A 17,234-nucleotide genomic window follows, 5' to 3' on the forward strand; every position below is an offset into this window, starting at 1 on the left:
GCACAAGCTGGTTATGCACCAGCATCGTGAGTTTATCTTACGATGATTCCCTCATATCCCCCAGGGGAGACAGTCCTATGACTCTACCCTTACCCATATTTCACTTGCCCTTTTGAGTAGAATGTCGGGAGTGCCCAAAATACACATCCGCTTAGCCTGGGTGCTTAAGTGCAACTCGGACTTATGGTGAAGGTTTCACTAACACTGATTGAATCATCGTGTATGATTTACGCAATATTTAGTGTTTTTTAGAACCTTACTGAGGGTGTTCTTGCCAAATGAAGTGTTTGGAGCTCAGGAATTACTTAGAATAAGTGACACAGCATTATGTACAAGAATATATTCTGCAAGAGCCATACTAATTAGTGTTTCCTCTAATTATTATATGTGAATACGTACAAACCAGCAGTGATTATAAATTAAGTGTTACTGAAGTTATCAACATGGTGGCTTGGTAATAGAGAAGATAGAATGTATAAAGAATTAATAATGCCAGAAAGACTCCAATAAACAGTAATTGTAATATGAAACCTGTTCTCATAAGAAAGCCTACCTATAAGATTTGAAGATTGACTCATAATAAATAAGACATCATGTGACCAAGAATAACCATAAATCTCCTAGTATTCCCTCATCGTGATTCAATCTAGGAGGATAGGAGGATAGACATGTCTGAAATAATCCGGTATAAATTGACATGACGACTAGGTAATAAAACTGGAAAAAAAAAAAAATAATATTTCAATATCTAAAAAAAATCTGAAGCAGTCGGGTCTGCTGCTTTTGAACTTCGCGCGCCGCGGCGGGCGTTGGCACTTCCTTCCTCCCTTTCCCCTCCCCACTAATTAGTACATTGTCAGTCTTGGCCTCCCCTCCTGGGGTTTGGCGCATGTGCGCTGCATCAGGCCGATCATTTATAAGGCTTGGTAAGCCATTTTTCGACCTTATTCTCATAGGTAGTCTGGGTAGAGCTCATCTGAGAGCTAGAACCAAATAGGTATCATGTAGTCAACTTTCTGTAATGTAGATTGCGACCTAATTCTTAAATGCTCCTGTTTTCTAAATTCTCTTTCGGATGTCACCTATTGAAAATTCCTTTGAGTTAAATTATGTTTTGCCCTTTCTTGTTTGTCGGCTTGCTTAACCTCGTATATTTGTTAATTTTGGGTCTCCCCGAGATGTTAAAAAATGCAGTAACTTTGCAATTTCGATAGTTATGTATAACACGTATATTCTAATTCACGTGTTTTGTTTAACGCATAAGTGAATTATGTCTTAAGTCTTTCACTGTGTCTTATGTAACGCGTCCCTACTTTGGTCGCGAGGGGTCAATATAACTCATAATACTTCTAGTTCTTATAATGGTATTGTAAGGCTTGCTAGCATTTGTTGTCTCGTGTTCTTGTTTTTCGGGAATAATTTCCCATTGCAGATTAACTATTTGAATGTGTTCATAAATTACTGAATCGTTGTGGCGATAGTTTGTTATAAATGCTCTGTTATTTATTTTGTTTAAGCTTGGTGCGTTTGAAACTTAATAATACTGATATTATTTATAACGTTGAGGTATACGTAAAATATTATTTTTTGATAATTATTAAAAATAAAAGGAATTGACTACCTGTTGAACTGGTTTCTCTCTAAACACATATAGCACCCAGTTATTCCAAATTTGGCCCTCCCTCTCGGTTAGGTTGTGTCTTCATAGGAAAGGTCTTCAAATCCTTAATTTTTAGTGCAAGAAACACTTGAAAATGGACTTCATACATGCATAAAAATTTATGTGATATGTCATGCTTACCCTCTTATCGCCTAATCGTCGCACCTATATTTTAGGGTGTCAGAATTTGGATAAAAAAACCGCTAGCGTAAACGTTGCATTATGTTTTTGGTCCCGCTATTAGATTCCAAGCGCTTTGTGTGGGTATTTTTTCTGTATAAAACAATGTATTTTAAAGTAGAAATCTAATATTTATTCTGACATTACCACTTATTTAATTAACGGAAATACAAAATGTAAATTTTCTTTTAAAGACGTTTTTAAACGTTATAACCATTATCTGTACGTCTGCGTCGCCGCGGTGTACCGCTTATAAAAATGTAGCCAGCGCTATTTGGCATCATTCATGTTTGGTTATGTTGCTTCCCGTATAGAGCGCGCACACGTAGTAGAATATCGATATCTCGCCGATTGCATGAAACGCGTGCTCTCTATCAACTGCCGAGTTAACTACTCTTTCGTGGTGTGTACTACGATAGTTATGCGTTAGTTCAGGCTTGTGTTCGGATCATGGATTTTGTTTTTCTATTTAAAGTTGAAGAAAGGTTTTTGTTGCATGACTTATTAATTTAAATTATTTGGCGTGCTCTTTTATACTTCAATTGTTAAATAAACGTACTTTCCATGAATGGATTTGGTTTTTATAAATAACTTAACCTAACAAACAAAATTTTTTGCTCGCATAAACATCGCATCCCTACTTTTCATACTTGATTTTAGTATAAAATGTGCGACGATTATGCGATAAAACACGGTAAACTCATTTCTGTGAAATGATGAAGTCATAAATGCATTTAGACAGGTATTAATTTTCTCGCAGTATTTCTGCCTATTATGATAATGTTATAATTAAATAAAACAGCATGTCATTTTTGGGTTTTTGGGGGATGAGGATGGGTCAAAATCAGTCCAATTCCAATAATGTTTTTATGTTGTGCCCCACCACAAAATATTCCTAACTGTTCATGGGCATGGTACAAATAAATAAATAAATAAATAAATAAATAAATAATGACACCTTTTGAAACAACGACCCTTTACTCTGGGAACTATGAAGGGTTGAAGAATCAAGTCTCGACTGTACAAAGAATGTAATTAAAAAATAAAGTACAATTGACAATCCTTATAAATGCATAACTAGGGCAATTTCAGTAAAAAAAAATTTGTTAAATGTGTGTGTCTGACATTACAAAGAAACTGTTTGTGTAGAATTACATTTATACAACAGTATGACACAACACACAGTACTTACGAATTATTTTAATTTAAATGAAACCAACAAACAGTATTTGGAATACACCGACTATACATACACTGCTTTAAAACGAGGTTGGAAGAACAAAACTCATCCCTAAAACTAAATACTGAACTTTGTAAGGACACAAGTAATTATTTTAAATGCAAAACATACAGTTGGGTAAAATAAAACACACAATTATGTTTTTACAACAGTGTTTACAGTGTCATTAACATATTTATGTTCATCACTTGCTAGAAATATTTCACTTCAATGGTATTCATAAATTAGATCACAGAAAATAATCAGCTTGTGGCTTCTTTGAAGGTATTCCTCTGCTTTCTTGCGGTGCTGCTTCAAAAATTGTAAAATCACGCTGCAAATGTTCATTCAACTCCAAAATTGCTGCAACATTTCCACATCTAAAACATAAAAGTAAGTCACGTATTAGTTTTTTTTGTAGGAACAGAGATTCCTAAAAATATTCTCGCAACAACACATTATATATGGCAGGCCTGCCACCAATATCTGTTTCCAAATCCTGTTCCTAGTATTTAAAAACTGTAATACACCAATCCCTCGCATAGCACGTCTTCAATTAATGCGAATTCAGTTAGCACGATGTAAATTTTACTGCCCAAGTCTCGAATAGCACGTCTGTAAATTTCAGTTAGCACGAAATCGCCACAGGCTAAAAAAACTCTCGGAAACGACGCGACGTCAGGTATGGAATTCGAGGGGGGAAGAGTGGTTTGGAATGCGAGGGGAAAGAGATGCGCACGCAGATAAACAAACACCGGGCCGTACTGTTGATGCCCGGCCGCAGACCAGGCCGTACCGTTGATGCCCGGCTGCAGACCAGGCCGTACCGTACAGAAACCAAAGCAGATGAAATTGGACACGTTTTTTAAAAAAAAGCAAGATGATAGTGTTAATTTCACCCCAGAAAATATTTAACTAACTTTTATGTTTTGTATATGTACATATTGTACATACAGTAAACTCCCGGTATATTGCGCCCCGATTGATCGCAGAATCGGGTATATCGCGGGTCAAACCATGTCCCCCAGTCAGAAATGAATAATAATAATGGAATAAGTGGTTGACAGCCGATTAGGATAATTTTGCGTTGTAACTAACAAACTAAGCATCGGGCAGAAAAAAGCCTAGGCGTAGAAAATGTCCGCAGTAAAATTCTAAACAAGATATCTCCGTACATTATTCCTCTATCTTGTAGGGTTTTCAAATTATAGTCCAATCCAGCCCAGTGATATTTTCTGAAACACTAGTTCTTAACGTCGCTTTATCTCACAAATGAAGCATCGGACAGGGGACCTGATAAAGCCCACCATCCAGAGACATTGTCCAGCGTGACTCGGCTGGGGATTGATGTTGGATAGGCTTGGTTGTCGGCAAGCGCTGGGTAGGGAGAGGCTAGCCGAGAACATGGAGAGAGGTAGAGATTAGAGCGGGCAGAAACACCAGGGGGAGTGGGGGAGGGAATGTGTTCACGCAGCACACAGGCAGAGCATGAGTCACTTGACTGAGCAGCGTCGCTGCGTACAAGGCAAAATCAGGTAGTCCGGTGTTTAAAATTCCACTCCAGAATCTTAATTGGTACTTTACTGGACATCTGTATATAAATGTTTTGTTACAACTTAAACCTACAGACGTAATATTATTGGGTAATTCATTGTATTATACAAGTTCATCTTTTTACTTTGGTATAATGTTTTAACATTAAATAGTAAAGTAAATCGGCTAGCGTATTTTTAATCTTTGCCCAGGAATTCCCAGTGGTCCAATATTTACGTGAACCATACTGTACCACTTTTGCCGTGAGGTAGTAAACAAGTCCTGGAAATGTTTATGTGTAGCGGTCTCCCGACAGAGGCTGGGGAATATAACACTTGCCGATCCGAGCCACACACACTCAGCAACTCGACACAGCGTATGGTGAAATAAGTAAAGACAAAGTTTAACACGGTTTTTAATACGGCGTCACTGATTGCGCTAAAATTAAATTGGCACAATTTTTGTTTCCCACATGTGACCATTTATAATTTACTGTAAGCATGGATAATGAAGTTTAACCACTTGACACGATAGACGATTCTTTATTTTTTATTGTACGAATGCTAGAATCGTTTTTTTCCTGTATCTGCGGTCTGCTTCTACAAAAGACAAGCTATCTGTAAGTAAATCTAGAATTTTTATTTTGTCAATCAAACTCGGTACTTTGCGATTCATATTCGGTTTGAAGTATCACTACGGCCTTTCTTTTTAGAAGACTTTGACCACAGAATCGTGTGTAACCGCACACACTGCACTTACTTTGTTACGGACACTGACGAAGCAGATACTGTGGCTAACACCACGAGACTGGCAGCAGCAGCTTGTGTGCCGCACATGTGTATGGCGGCGTGTGGCGCGCTCGTAGGCCGTGCGACAAACTGTGCGCGGCACGCGGAAAAATAAAAACAATTCAACATTTAATATTTATCTTTAAAATTTATTATTTTTATTTTTTCACCCGTGTTTAGTGGAAACTGCGGATGCAAAGTCCGCACAAAGGCGGGCCGTCTATACTGTGCGTGCTTGCCGACCTATTAGAACACAGGCGGTGTTTTATGCCTTTTGACCTTGGTCACATCGAAACATTGCGGTTATGCAACAACGCGGGTAAAAGTTATGTCCCCCGACAACCGCGTTAAATAGGGAGTGTACCCGTATTTTAATGTTATGTTTGTGCTCTAGGGAAAATCTATATCTGTTTATCTGTTAACTGATTTGTTTACATAGCCGCTTTTATAAGAGGTGTGCATAACAAATTAAATGTTTACATATGGCTGTGTGTTTTAAAGTTATATAAAACCGGTTCTTAATTTCATAAAAGTGTTTTAATTTTGTTAAGTTTTAAACGTAATAACAAAGGATCCAGCTGCTTGCAACAGCAGGCAGACAGACGCTCGCGCGTGTTGAAGGTCACGCATGGGCGGGCAAGCCAACCTGCTGACTGACGGTAAATATGTTACCACTTATCTCCCGTTACACTGTGCCATGTTTTCTTTATCTAACGTATTCGGTGGTAGGCTTAAAAAGATAAATGATATGACATAGGCATTTTCAAGTATTATTCTACGCATTTATATTATGTAAAGATTACTTCCCTACACATCTTGGAACACATTAAATAATTTAGCCTTATATTTATGGGGACTAATGCTTCAGAATACGCGATTTCGATTAACACGAACATTTTTAGGAACGAATTAGTCGTGCTAAGTGAGGGATTGGTGTATTTGAAATTTAAATTAGGTTTTGTGGTAATTAACTGTACAAAGTAAAATAACACGGGTAAATGTTGAAAATACATGCTTATTGAAATTAAGTGAGATGAATTAATGAAACAAATGTATTTTTTTTTTGTTTTAACAAAAGTGACATTTTATTAATGTAGCTTACCTAACTTAACCAAGCCTTTAATTAGTTGCTATTTGACTTATTTCCTGAAACCTGTGAGACTACAATGTTCACAGGTAAATATAACTTGTAATATTTCAAGCCCCTCAGCAAACAATTTAGTAATGTTTCTAAAAGCCGATACAATTTGTTAATTTCTTACTTAGTTCCAATAAGCTGTAACTTTCAACATTTTACCACAAGAAGGTATAAAAAGATTTTTATAAAAAAATTATTTAATTAAAAAAAATCCCAGACTGCACCCAACAAACTATTAGAAGGTTTCATTAAATGCATTTGCTTTAAGTGTAAACATAAAATATAAGAGAAAATTTTTCTTTCAAATCCAGGCCACCTCAGTATTTTCATTGTTTACTAAATAAAAAAAAACATAGAACTAAAATTATTTACAATTTCAAAAGGTAAGTATGTACTGTACATCATTCTTTAGATTTTAGCATTCTAAAATTCACAGGCCATTCAGTATTGGTGAGTACACAAATTTTCCTATAACAGGTTTTTTGCATCAGTCATTTTACTGCACAGCTCCTGTTTTTGTGCTCCAGAGCACATCTAGTGTAGCATGTCTGACTGCGTTTGCACAGCGCCAGCATATTTCCCCCCACACCCCTGGTTATTCGCTGGCTTTCTGAGAACTCAGGGTGTTCACCTTTAGTACCGTACTTATTAACTCCTGTGCTCCCCGCCAGGGAGTGACCACTCCAAGATCTCCTTTCTCCAGGCTATATATACTACCGCCGCCACTTGGCGTGATATCTAACAGCTATAGTGCAAACTGTAGGCTGGCGAAGCCAAAGTTTTTTTTTTGTTTGTCTTGTGCCTCTACCACTCAGGACCACCGGCCACTCAGGAAGCCTTACTCCTCCCAACTTCCAAGTAGTCCGGCCCTCTTTTTTTCTCTAGTCTCCCCTCCTTTTGAGACCCCCATAGGGACTTTAACTAAGTGACTCATCTGCCCCACTCGGGGAGTTGCTGGGCAACCTTCGTCTAGATAGTGTGTTAGACAGCCCCCTGCACTTAAGTGAGCGCTACCGCGTCTCTTGCGAGCCAAACGACAGACTTCATCATGAGATGTAGTCACTAGACTAAGGAATGTTTCCCTCTTTTTAACTATGCTATAAAGTGTTTGTTAGTTTGTGTTAGTGTGCTCTGAATTACTGAAGTTTCATTCCCAGAACCACTGTATTTTCTAACGATGGCTTCAAGTTACCACTGGACTATCTTACATTACGGTGAGTATGACCCACTCCAAGTCCAAACTGCTACACACCCTCAAAGTTCGGATACGCTGTGTATTGGTTATATGCCAATATCACCGTACGTGATAGTCATAAATGGATTAATTATTTTTTGTTGCTTGTTACTTATTGTATACTGCATAAAAATACTCTTGTTAACAATTATGCTAAAGCTACTGGTTTTGCCGTAATTCTAATAAATAGGTGTCACATATTAGATTTTAGCTTACCACATGAATGGTTTTTATCCTATAGTTTTTACGTCAACAAAAATTTCTTAATACTGCCCAAGTAGAAGTTGTAGCTCATTTTAAATTCTTTAAAACGATGCCCTATTTATAGCTTTTGGACCAGTGACTCACATTTCAAGCGACATGGATTAGTGTCGAGTGAGTCAATCCCGACTCCACGTGGAAGATGCGCAACAATAGAAACAGTCGCCATTAACATCAGTTACCATGAAGCTGCCGGAGCTGCTAGACGTGAAAAGTGATTTGGTTGTGAAATCTTTAGCGTGTGGAAACTGTATACTGTATTATGTCAGTGCTACTGGAAACGTCTTGCTAATTTTTTTTGAAGAAGCATGTTTTATGTGAGTAACTGGTTAACGTTTTTAATTATGTGAATGTCTTCATGACATTAATTATAATTATGTAACTTCTCAATCGACTTACACCACTGCAGCAAAAAAGTATGTCACAAAAAACCAGTGTTGTACGCACACAAGCAGACACATGCTGAGAAGTTCCTACTAAGAAAAGTTGTCATAATTAACTAAGTAAACATGAAAATGCACATAAAATTACCCAGAAAGAAAACAAATTCTTAATTGTTTCTCTGGGCCTGTGTTTGTATGCGTTTATATCTAATTTATTAAGCCATTTGCTGTATTGGAATAATGCCCATAATATTTATTTAAATAACTATTATTTTGTAATATTCAATGGTTATTTGATATAGTATTTCGGGATATTAAGAAAATTTGTACCCAATGTATCGTCTAATATATCTCGCGCCTAGACGAGTGTACTGTTTATGGTGGTATACATGCACGTTCAAAAATAAATTTATAAACGCCGAAAATTATTTAACATGAAAAACCCTATTTTAGTGGGAGACCTGTGTCTTAATAGTTAGTCCCTTTAGCATTAATATATCTTAACGTATCTAATTGCATTACTATTAACGACGGTAATATATACCTATTTGTTTTAGCTAATGATAGTGTATTTGGTAGCGCTTGTTGATTTTCATACAACTTAGCAAAATGCAGAATGCAAAATTATATACTGAAGTGTGAAGACAATTGGTTTAAGTAATGCCAAATAATAAAAACCACGGGCTTAGCCAGCTTTGTTAGTACTGTTAGTATTACTTACAGAAACAGCATTAATGCTAAAACTTTGATTACAGATGAAACAAATCTGCTTTTTGATCTGCACATATTGACGTCAACAATGGACACAATTAATTCACTGTGTATTTTTTGTGGCAAGGAGCTTGAAGGAGGGACTGTAGTTCTGACGAAAGGTATACAGACGATTATTGGTGCTAGTTTAGCCCGGAAAGATAAACTCCATGAAATATTGGAAGGAAAAAATTAATGTTAGGGTTCACAGTGTGTGCAGGCAAAATTACACAAGACCAACAAGTATCAAAGCTGCTATTGCATCGACACAATCCGGTGACCTACAGTTGCCGACATCTTCATGCTATTTAAAAAGTTCAGAAGAAAGGTTTGATTTCAAAAGTAATTGCTTTATTTGTGGCAAGATGGCCATTGTTGATTTAAAAGTTCCATTGGAGCGTAGGGTAGGAATTCACCAAATAACAACATTAGAAATAAAAGAAAACGTTTTAAGGAAATGTGATGAACGAAATGATGAGTGTAGTGAGAGACTCAGAGCCAGACTGCTAAGTGTAAATGACCTTGTTTCACCTGAAGCACGCTATCACAGACACTGTCACACAAAATTTTCTAAAATTAGATCACCTAAGGGACCTGTTGGAAGACCAAAATGTAAATTTGGAGATTAATTTGCTATGCTGTGTGAGCATATCGAGAACAGTGATGAATGTCAATACACAATAAGCGAGATAAAAGACATTCTGAAAAAACCTTCTGGTCAAGAGGAAACATACTCAGATAAACATGTAACAAATCTTCTACGGCAACATTTTAAGGAAAGGTAAGTTGTGTCATGTACACCAGGACGAAAAAATATTTTTTGTTTGTCTGAGACAGTTAACAAAATTATGGATGAGTGGTACTGCAATAGGGAAAGTGACCCAGCAACAGAGCGATTGAGAATAGTATTAGCTGCTGCAGATATAGTTAAAGAAGATATCCAGAAGATGATGTATGATTCACGTACATACCCAAATGTTGATGAGATTATGTCAGGTGCAGAAAACTTGGTTCCAGATAGTTTGAAAGTTTTCATGCAAAGAGTAACGAAGAAGAAAAAAACATTGTGGATTCAAAACCAGCGAGTCGAAAGTGTGATGTAATAAATCATGCAGTAATTTCTGCGCTACGCCCGAGATCATTATCATCTCCAATACAAACTAGCCTAGCATTAACACTTCATAGACTGTATGGATCTAAACATCTAATTGACTTATTGTCATCTATGGGTGTATGTGTGTCGTATCACAAAGCATTTATTTACATGAATTCTCTTATAAATGCTGGTTACCCTCATGTAAATGAAGAAGCATTCATACAGTATGTGTTTGACAATGCTGATATAAATATCCGTACTCTTGACGGCCTAAACACCTTTCATGCAATGGGAGAAATTCAGTGTATTACACCTAGTGCAAGTGTTGAAACACATACTCAGGTTGAAAGAATACCATCTGGAAAATTCAATACAGAAAGTATCCGTTTAAGTTCCTACCCTAAAAGAAACAGTCGTAGTGGTTTTAAGGCTGTCATACTTCAAGATTTCAACGAACTGAAATCAGCTAGAAGTCTTATAAGTGAGCCATCAAACAGTTTGTTTCCTCAAAATTGGATGTGGCTTGCTGGATCAAAGGTTCAAAAAGGATGGAATGGTTTTATGAACACAATAACAAGTCATATGGAAGATCGTGAATCCTCATATATAATGGGTGTACCATTCATAAATTTGGATCCCAGTAATACATCTACGATTTTCACAGCACTGTGTTTTGCAGCAGAACAGTGCAAGAGAGACAACCAGGCATGCATAGTGACATTTGATCAGCCCCTTTTTCTGAAAGCTTTTGAAATATTGGCTTCTACAGAAGGATCAAGTGACATATCAAATGTTGTTCTGAGGTTGGGTGGTTTTCATTTGTTAATGTCGTTTATGGGCTCAATAGGTCGAATAATGGAAGGAATTGGATTAGAAAGTTTGTGGGCTGCTGTATATGGTCAAACAACAGTTAATCACATGTTGAATGGACGTGCATATTCAAGATGCATCAGAGCTTTACACTCTTACGGCCTCTGCGATCATTAATGTAATGAGGAACAGCTTCGATGATTTCCAAAATGCCATTATTCATTTGGAGAACTTTTCCAAACAGTTACTTCTTCAGGAAACAGAGCCCGAAGAAATGTTGGAAAAACCTGACGTATTATGTGCTTTACAAAATTTAAACGATTCCTTGACCAACATACAGTCAACCAGCAAAACTGCCAAGCTGTGGGTGAATCTCTTGAAGTGCATTGACCTCATTCTACAGTTCATTTTTGCAGAAAGGTCTGCAAATTGGGATTTACACTTAAATACAACTATCGAAATTCTTCCATATTTCCATGCTGCTTGACACTTGCCATATGCGAAGTCTGCTCATCTGTATGTGCAGGAAATGATAAAACTTCATACGAAGCTATTTGAGAAGGAATTTGATTTGTTCGTAAATAAAGGAATGTTCACAATACGGCGAAGAGGCAAGTTTTGGTCTGGAACATGGTCCAACATGTGTATTGAACAGTGCCTCATGCGTCCCATGAAAGCTGTTGGAGGCTTGACTCATGGTAGAGGTATTACAGACAGCACTTTGTCAAAATGGATTCTTGGAGCACCTTTCTATCTTAAGTACACAAAGCTGTTGAGGAATTTCTGGGGACTTCCATAACCTACAGTGAACAACATGTTGAGCTCCGTGAGTCAAGAAAAACTAGAGACTTGGCAGATGTCGAAAAGTTTACTTCATGACTTGAAGAACATAATCATTCTCAAAATTTTCTGGACAACTGGTATTGTTATCATCTGGACTGGTATCAGACGACTCTGTAGACTGTGACCAAGCGTACGAAAAAGGTGTTGCAGCGATGGAAAATATGAAAGGGAAAAATTTTCAGGAGCTCAAGCTTCATAGGAAAAACATGGTAAAAACATGGTAAAAACACAGGCAATGCAAAAATCTGTTAATGTTTGGTCAAAGCAGGTAATTGTGAATTCACAACAGCTATTTAACCACATCTTATGTGTATGTGACAGCCCAACAAAATTAAGTTCATATCTTAAGTATGAATTGGCACCTCGTCCACCATCCCTTTTTGATGCCGTTTCTCTAAGGAAGGGGACCAAGTCAAAACTGATGAAACATTTTGAGGAGGGAATTGTAAATGATTTAAATCTAAGTGATGCAGCAATTGTCTTGGATGGAGGTTTTCTTAATTGCATTATTTGGCCAAAACACTGTACATACAGGGTCATAATGCAAAGTTACTGTACATTTGTTCAGACAAAATACGGAGGAAACACAACAGTTGTTTTTGATGGATACCCGGAAGATTTCACGACGAAACAAGAAGAACAAAACCGGAGATACGCGAAGAAATCTTCATGTGATATAAATTTTGACGAAAACACCGAGTGTGTTACAGGAAAAGAAGCATTTTTGAGTAATAAAAAGAACAAGACAAGAATGATAACTTTACTTGCATCTGAACTGGGAAAAAAAAAAAAAAAAAGAAAGTAATTGAGACGTTGATAAGCGAAGGAGATGCAGATACAGAATAGTAAATGTAGCTATCAAAAAACTAAGCATGTTTGCTGAAGTAGTTGTATGTGGCTCTGATACAGACCTGGCAGTACTATTAACTGCTCTTGCCCCAGAAAAACGATCAATGTTTTTCTGCAAACATAAGGGAGGTGAAAACCCTGCGACAGTTTTTTTATGACATAGCAACTTTGACAGAAAAGTTCAAACACACCAGAAAACTTCTTTTGTTTACTCATATTGACTGGTTGTGATACAACCTTATGTTTCTTTGGTGTAGGCAAAACTAAAGCTACTGAAATGTTGAAGTCACCGGAAGCTGAGAAACTTGCTAGAACTTTCATAGCACATTCTACTACTAAAACCGAATTACTGGTAGATGGAGAAAACTTTGTGCTTGGACTGTATGGGTCGAGTAAATACTCGCACTTGAATGAAGACAGATACTACAGGTTTTCGACGTTAACCAAAAAGTCGGCCTTGAGATCAAATTTTGATTTAGCGAAACTTCCTCCAAAGTCAGAAGCCTGACGTGAACATCTCCTTAGGGTATACTTACAAGTTCAAACATGGTTAGGGAACCGACTTCCGCCCAATGAATGGGGATGGTAAATTGAAGTGGCCAAAAAGAATGGATGTCTCAAAAAAACCTTGAAACCAACCATCAGCTCAAAACCTTTCGCACCCAACGACCTGTTATTTCTAGTGTCCTGCTCATGTAAATTAGGATGTGGAAATTACTGCAGATGCCGGAAATCAAATTTGCAGTGTACTGCAATGTGTGAGAATTGCAGTGGTTTGTTCTGCTACAACTCGCCTAGATTTACAAATGAATACACAGAAGATTCCCATTATTCATAATTTTTTCGAAAAATAATTACTCTAATATTTTTCATTTTCATGAATTTAATCAAGAATGCAAATGTTTACGTCAGAGAAGAAAAATCTGCTGTATTTGTGGTGGGTGGGAGGTCCGTGATGCTGTTTGTTAACAGTGGTGGATACACTATAAAGTAAAATATTTGACTATAAAATCATGGAATTATTTATTCCAACATTAGAAAATTTTATTTTTATACTACTGGGGTCCCTCATTCATACACTATTCATATTCAATCAAATTCTCAATGTAGTAGGTATATGTTTTCTCTACAAAATAATAAATCAATTTTGATAAAATTAAAAATTACCGTATTTACCCATGTACCACCTGCCCCCATGTATGACCCGCACCCCTAATTTTCAACACTCTCTCCAGGAAAAAATTTTTTTTTCACTATAATGTCATTTACATGTGCCAGCATAAATAGGGAAAAAGAGTCTGTCATTGTAACAACAAAGTAAACACAAAATTTTATTAACATAAATTTTATTAACATAAATGCATGGAATATTAAGAAAAAACCAGTAATATTCAATTACTAAAACAACAGACGTCAATTTGGTGAAATAAATTTTAAAATGTTGGTATGCAATAAAAACGATCGTCAACTGTTCAGTCCGTTTCAACATCCTGCAAAGAAAAATAAAGATCGTAGTGTTAACAAACTCATTCATAAAACCTGCCACAAAAGAAAACAACTGCAAGTAAAAATAGGGCCTACTTACACTGCCGTCACTAAGATCATCTATCATGCTGTCATCAGAACAGTCATTGTCGTTCCAGACTGCGTCGTCTTCTTTCCCATCAAGTGAGTTGGAAATCCCACACTTCTTAAAGCTTTTGACAACAAGCTCTGCGGGTATGTTGTCCCATGCTGTTTTCACCCACTTGCAGATAACATATACGTCAGGTCGCTTAATGCGGCCCGTTGGTGTCAACTGATGCTCCGCACTTGCCATCCACTCTGTGTACAGGCGTTTCAAAGTTGCCTTGAAAGGCCTGTTTACACAGACATCGAGGGGTTGCAGAAGGGACGTCAATCAACCGGGAATGATTGCAAGATCCGTTTTCTGCCTTTTTAAGGCAGATTTCACACTTTCCGACGTGTGCGCGCGAAAACTGTCTAGCACGAGCATGCTGGGAACGTTCAGAAGTGCCCCAGGACGTCTGCGCCACACTAACTTTACCCATTCTTCAACGAGCGTAATGTCCATCCACCCACGTTCTTGCGCTCTCACGATAACACCTTTAACGTTTATTTTAGGCACCGTTTTACGTTTCACCACGAGGTAGGGTGGGAGCTTGCGACCGTCGGCCGTAATGCGTAGCATTTCTGTGCAGCGTTGCTTCTCGTTACCACCGGTTTTTATGGAGACACTTTTTTCCCCCTTCTTGTTAATAGTGGTATCCAATGGCATTTCAAAATAAACAGGCGTTTGATCCGCATTCCCAATTTGAGAGAGAAGGTACGAATGTTCCGTTCTCTGCCGAATCACAAAGCGCTGAAAGTTCGTCAGTTTTGTTTCATATGCATCTGGAAGTCTTTGTGCGATGTTGGTACGATGGCGCAAACACAAATCAAACCGAATAAAAAACTTGTTTAGCCACGAACGACTGGCCTTAAAATTATCCACCCCACACTCTCTTGCAATTTGTGTGGCCTTCAATGTGCACATTTCTGTTGAAACTGCGTATTCAAATTGCAGTTTTGCAACTACATATTCATTCAGTTTTTCTTCTATTTCCGGATAAAATGGTTTTTTTCCACGGAATGCTCTCCGACTGCCCGCACTGTTAGAAAATATGTCCTTCTTTTTTCTCCAATCTCGTATACAGCTTTCATCAATGTTGTATTTCCTACCCGCAGCACGATTTCCAATTTCTTCTGCTTCTTTTACCACTTTCAGTTTTTCACTTACAGTGAATGATCGCAATCGCTTAGCACTCATTTTCACTACTTATTCACCGTTAACAGAACAATAACGGCGGGTGGAGGTGTAGGTGGTACTGGCTTGATGCTGCTCGGCACGGTCCGGCGCTGCCTGAAATGCTAGGTCGGCACGGTCCGGCGCGGCACGGCACGGTCCGGCGCTGCACGGCACGGTTCGGTGCCGCCTTGGCACATCCCAGCGGGCGACGCAAGCTGTACACGCGGCGCACGACGTAGTTAACAAAATTGCTTGTTTGCTATTCACCCGCGCTACAATATGATAGTAACGGGTTGGATACTTATATTTTCATTGTAATAAATGCTTCCAGCATTCTGTAATGTACGATAAATCCATTTTTTTCAGTCTTAATTTTTGTCCAAAACCTCAAAATTCCATGTATGACCCGCACCCCGATTTTTGAATGTTGTTTTTCGGAAAAAATGTGCGGGTGATACATGGGTAAATACGGTATTTGGATTATTTATTTACTATCCATTGTAATATTTACAGTATTTACCCATGTAACACCCGCACATTTTTTCTGAAAAACAACATTCAAAAGTCGGGGTGCGGGTCATACACGAAATTTGAGGTTTTGGACAACAATGAAGACTGAAAAAATTGGATTTATAGTACATTACCGAATGCTGGACGCATTTATTACAATGAAAATACAGCGAAACCCCTTATTTACGTTACCGTTATTTACTTTTTCCCGATATTTGCACCATTTTATTTCGGTCCCGTTTTAACCTCATATGATGCAATGCAATAAATTGCCGTTGTTTACAACGCGCGTATAAACTGCTTCCCGCAATTTACGCGGTTTATTCTGAGATTAACGCTTTCTAATTTAAATAATCGTAATACGACGTATTCTGATGTGTTTTCAAGACGTTTTTTAAAAGTATTAAACTTTATCCGTAACGTGTCGGGAGTCGCTGTAATCCACCTATAAAACGTAAACAGCGCCAGTTGGCATCATTCGGTATAGAGCGCGCGCACGTAGTCGAAGATCGATAGCGATAGCTCGCAAACTTCTTGCTACGCGCGCGCTCTGTTTACAACCGAGTTAACTATAACTGGCAACCCGCGCCATTTTATGCGTATCAATACAATTCACGTTTTTGCTACGGTTTTTTTTACGTTGAATAAAATGGTTTTATGGCATCACTCATTATTTTTAATTATTTGGCACTACGAGCTTTATTTTTATTTGCAGGATGTTGCAACGGACTGAACAGTTGACAATTGTGGTTATTGCATACAAACATTTTAAAATTTATTTCACCAAATTTACGTCTGTTGTTTAGCAAAATTGATCTACTATTTTGACAATGAATATTACTGGTTTTTTTTTCTTAATATTTCATGCATTTGTGTTAGTAAAATTCTGTGCTGCAGTTATAAAGAGTTTTCTTTGTTGTTACAATGACAGACTCTTTTTCCCTATTTATGCAGGCACATGTAAATAGACATTACAGTGAAAAAAATTTTTTTCCAGAGAGTATGTTGAAAATTTGGGGTGCGGGTCATACATGGGGGCGGGTGGTACATGGGTAAATACGGTATTTACACATTATTTTAGTACCTTATTTACATACTATTCTGTACAATATTTAGCATATACCTACTGGATTCATAAATAAAATGAAACTTGCTGTTATATATTTTTTTATAATTATATCTGTGTACCATA

General features: G+C 37.5%; 1 protein-coding gene across 4 annotated transcripts in view; it reads right to left on the reverse strand.

Moving 5' to 3' along the window:
• Window positions 1–2,859: 2,859 nt before the first annotated feature.
• The window catches only part of LOC134529610 (serine/threonine-protein phosphatase 4 catalytic subunit), a 58,749-nt gene continuing 44,374 nt past the window's right edge, over window positions 2,860–17,234 (reverse strand). For all 4 annotated transcript variants that reach the window (XM_063363893.1, XM_063363895.1, XM_063363894.1 and 1 more), the window contains exon 7: window positions 2,860–3,439. In XM_063363893.1, the coding sequence (XP_063219963.1) occupies window positions 3,310–3,439 (130 nt within the window). In that variant the 3' untranslated portion in view covers window positions 2,860–3,309. The remainder of the gene's footprint in view (window positions 3,440–17,234) is intronic.

The sequence above is a fragment of the Bacillus rossius genome, chromosome 2, assembly GCF_032445375.1.
Source record: "Bacillus rossius redtenbacheri isolate Brsri chromosome 2, Brsri_v3, whole genome shotgun sequence".
Classification (NCBI taxonomy): Eukaryota; Metazoa; Arthropoda; class Insecta; order Phasmatodea; family Bacillidae; genus Bacillus; species Bacillus rossius.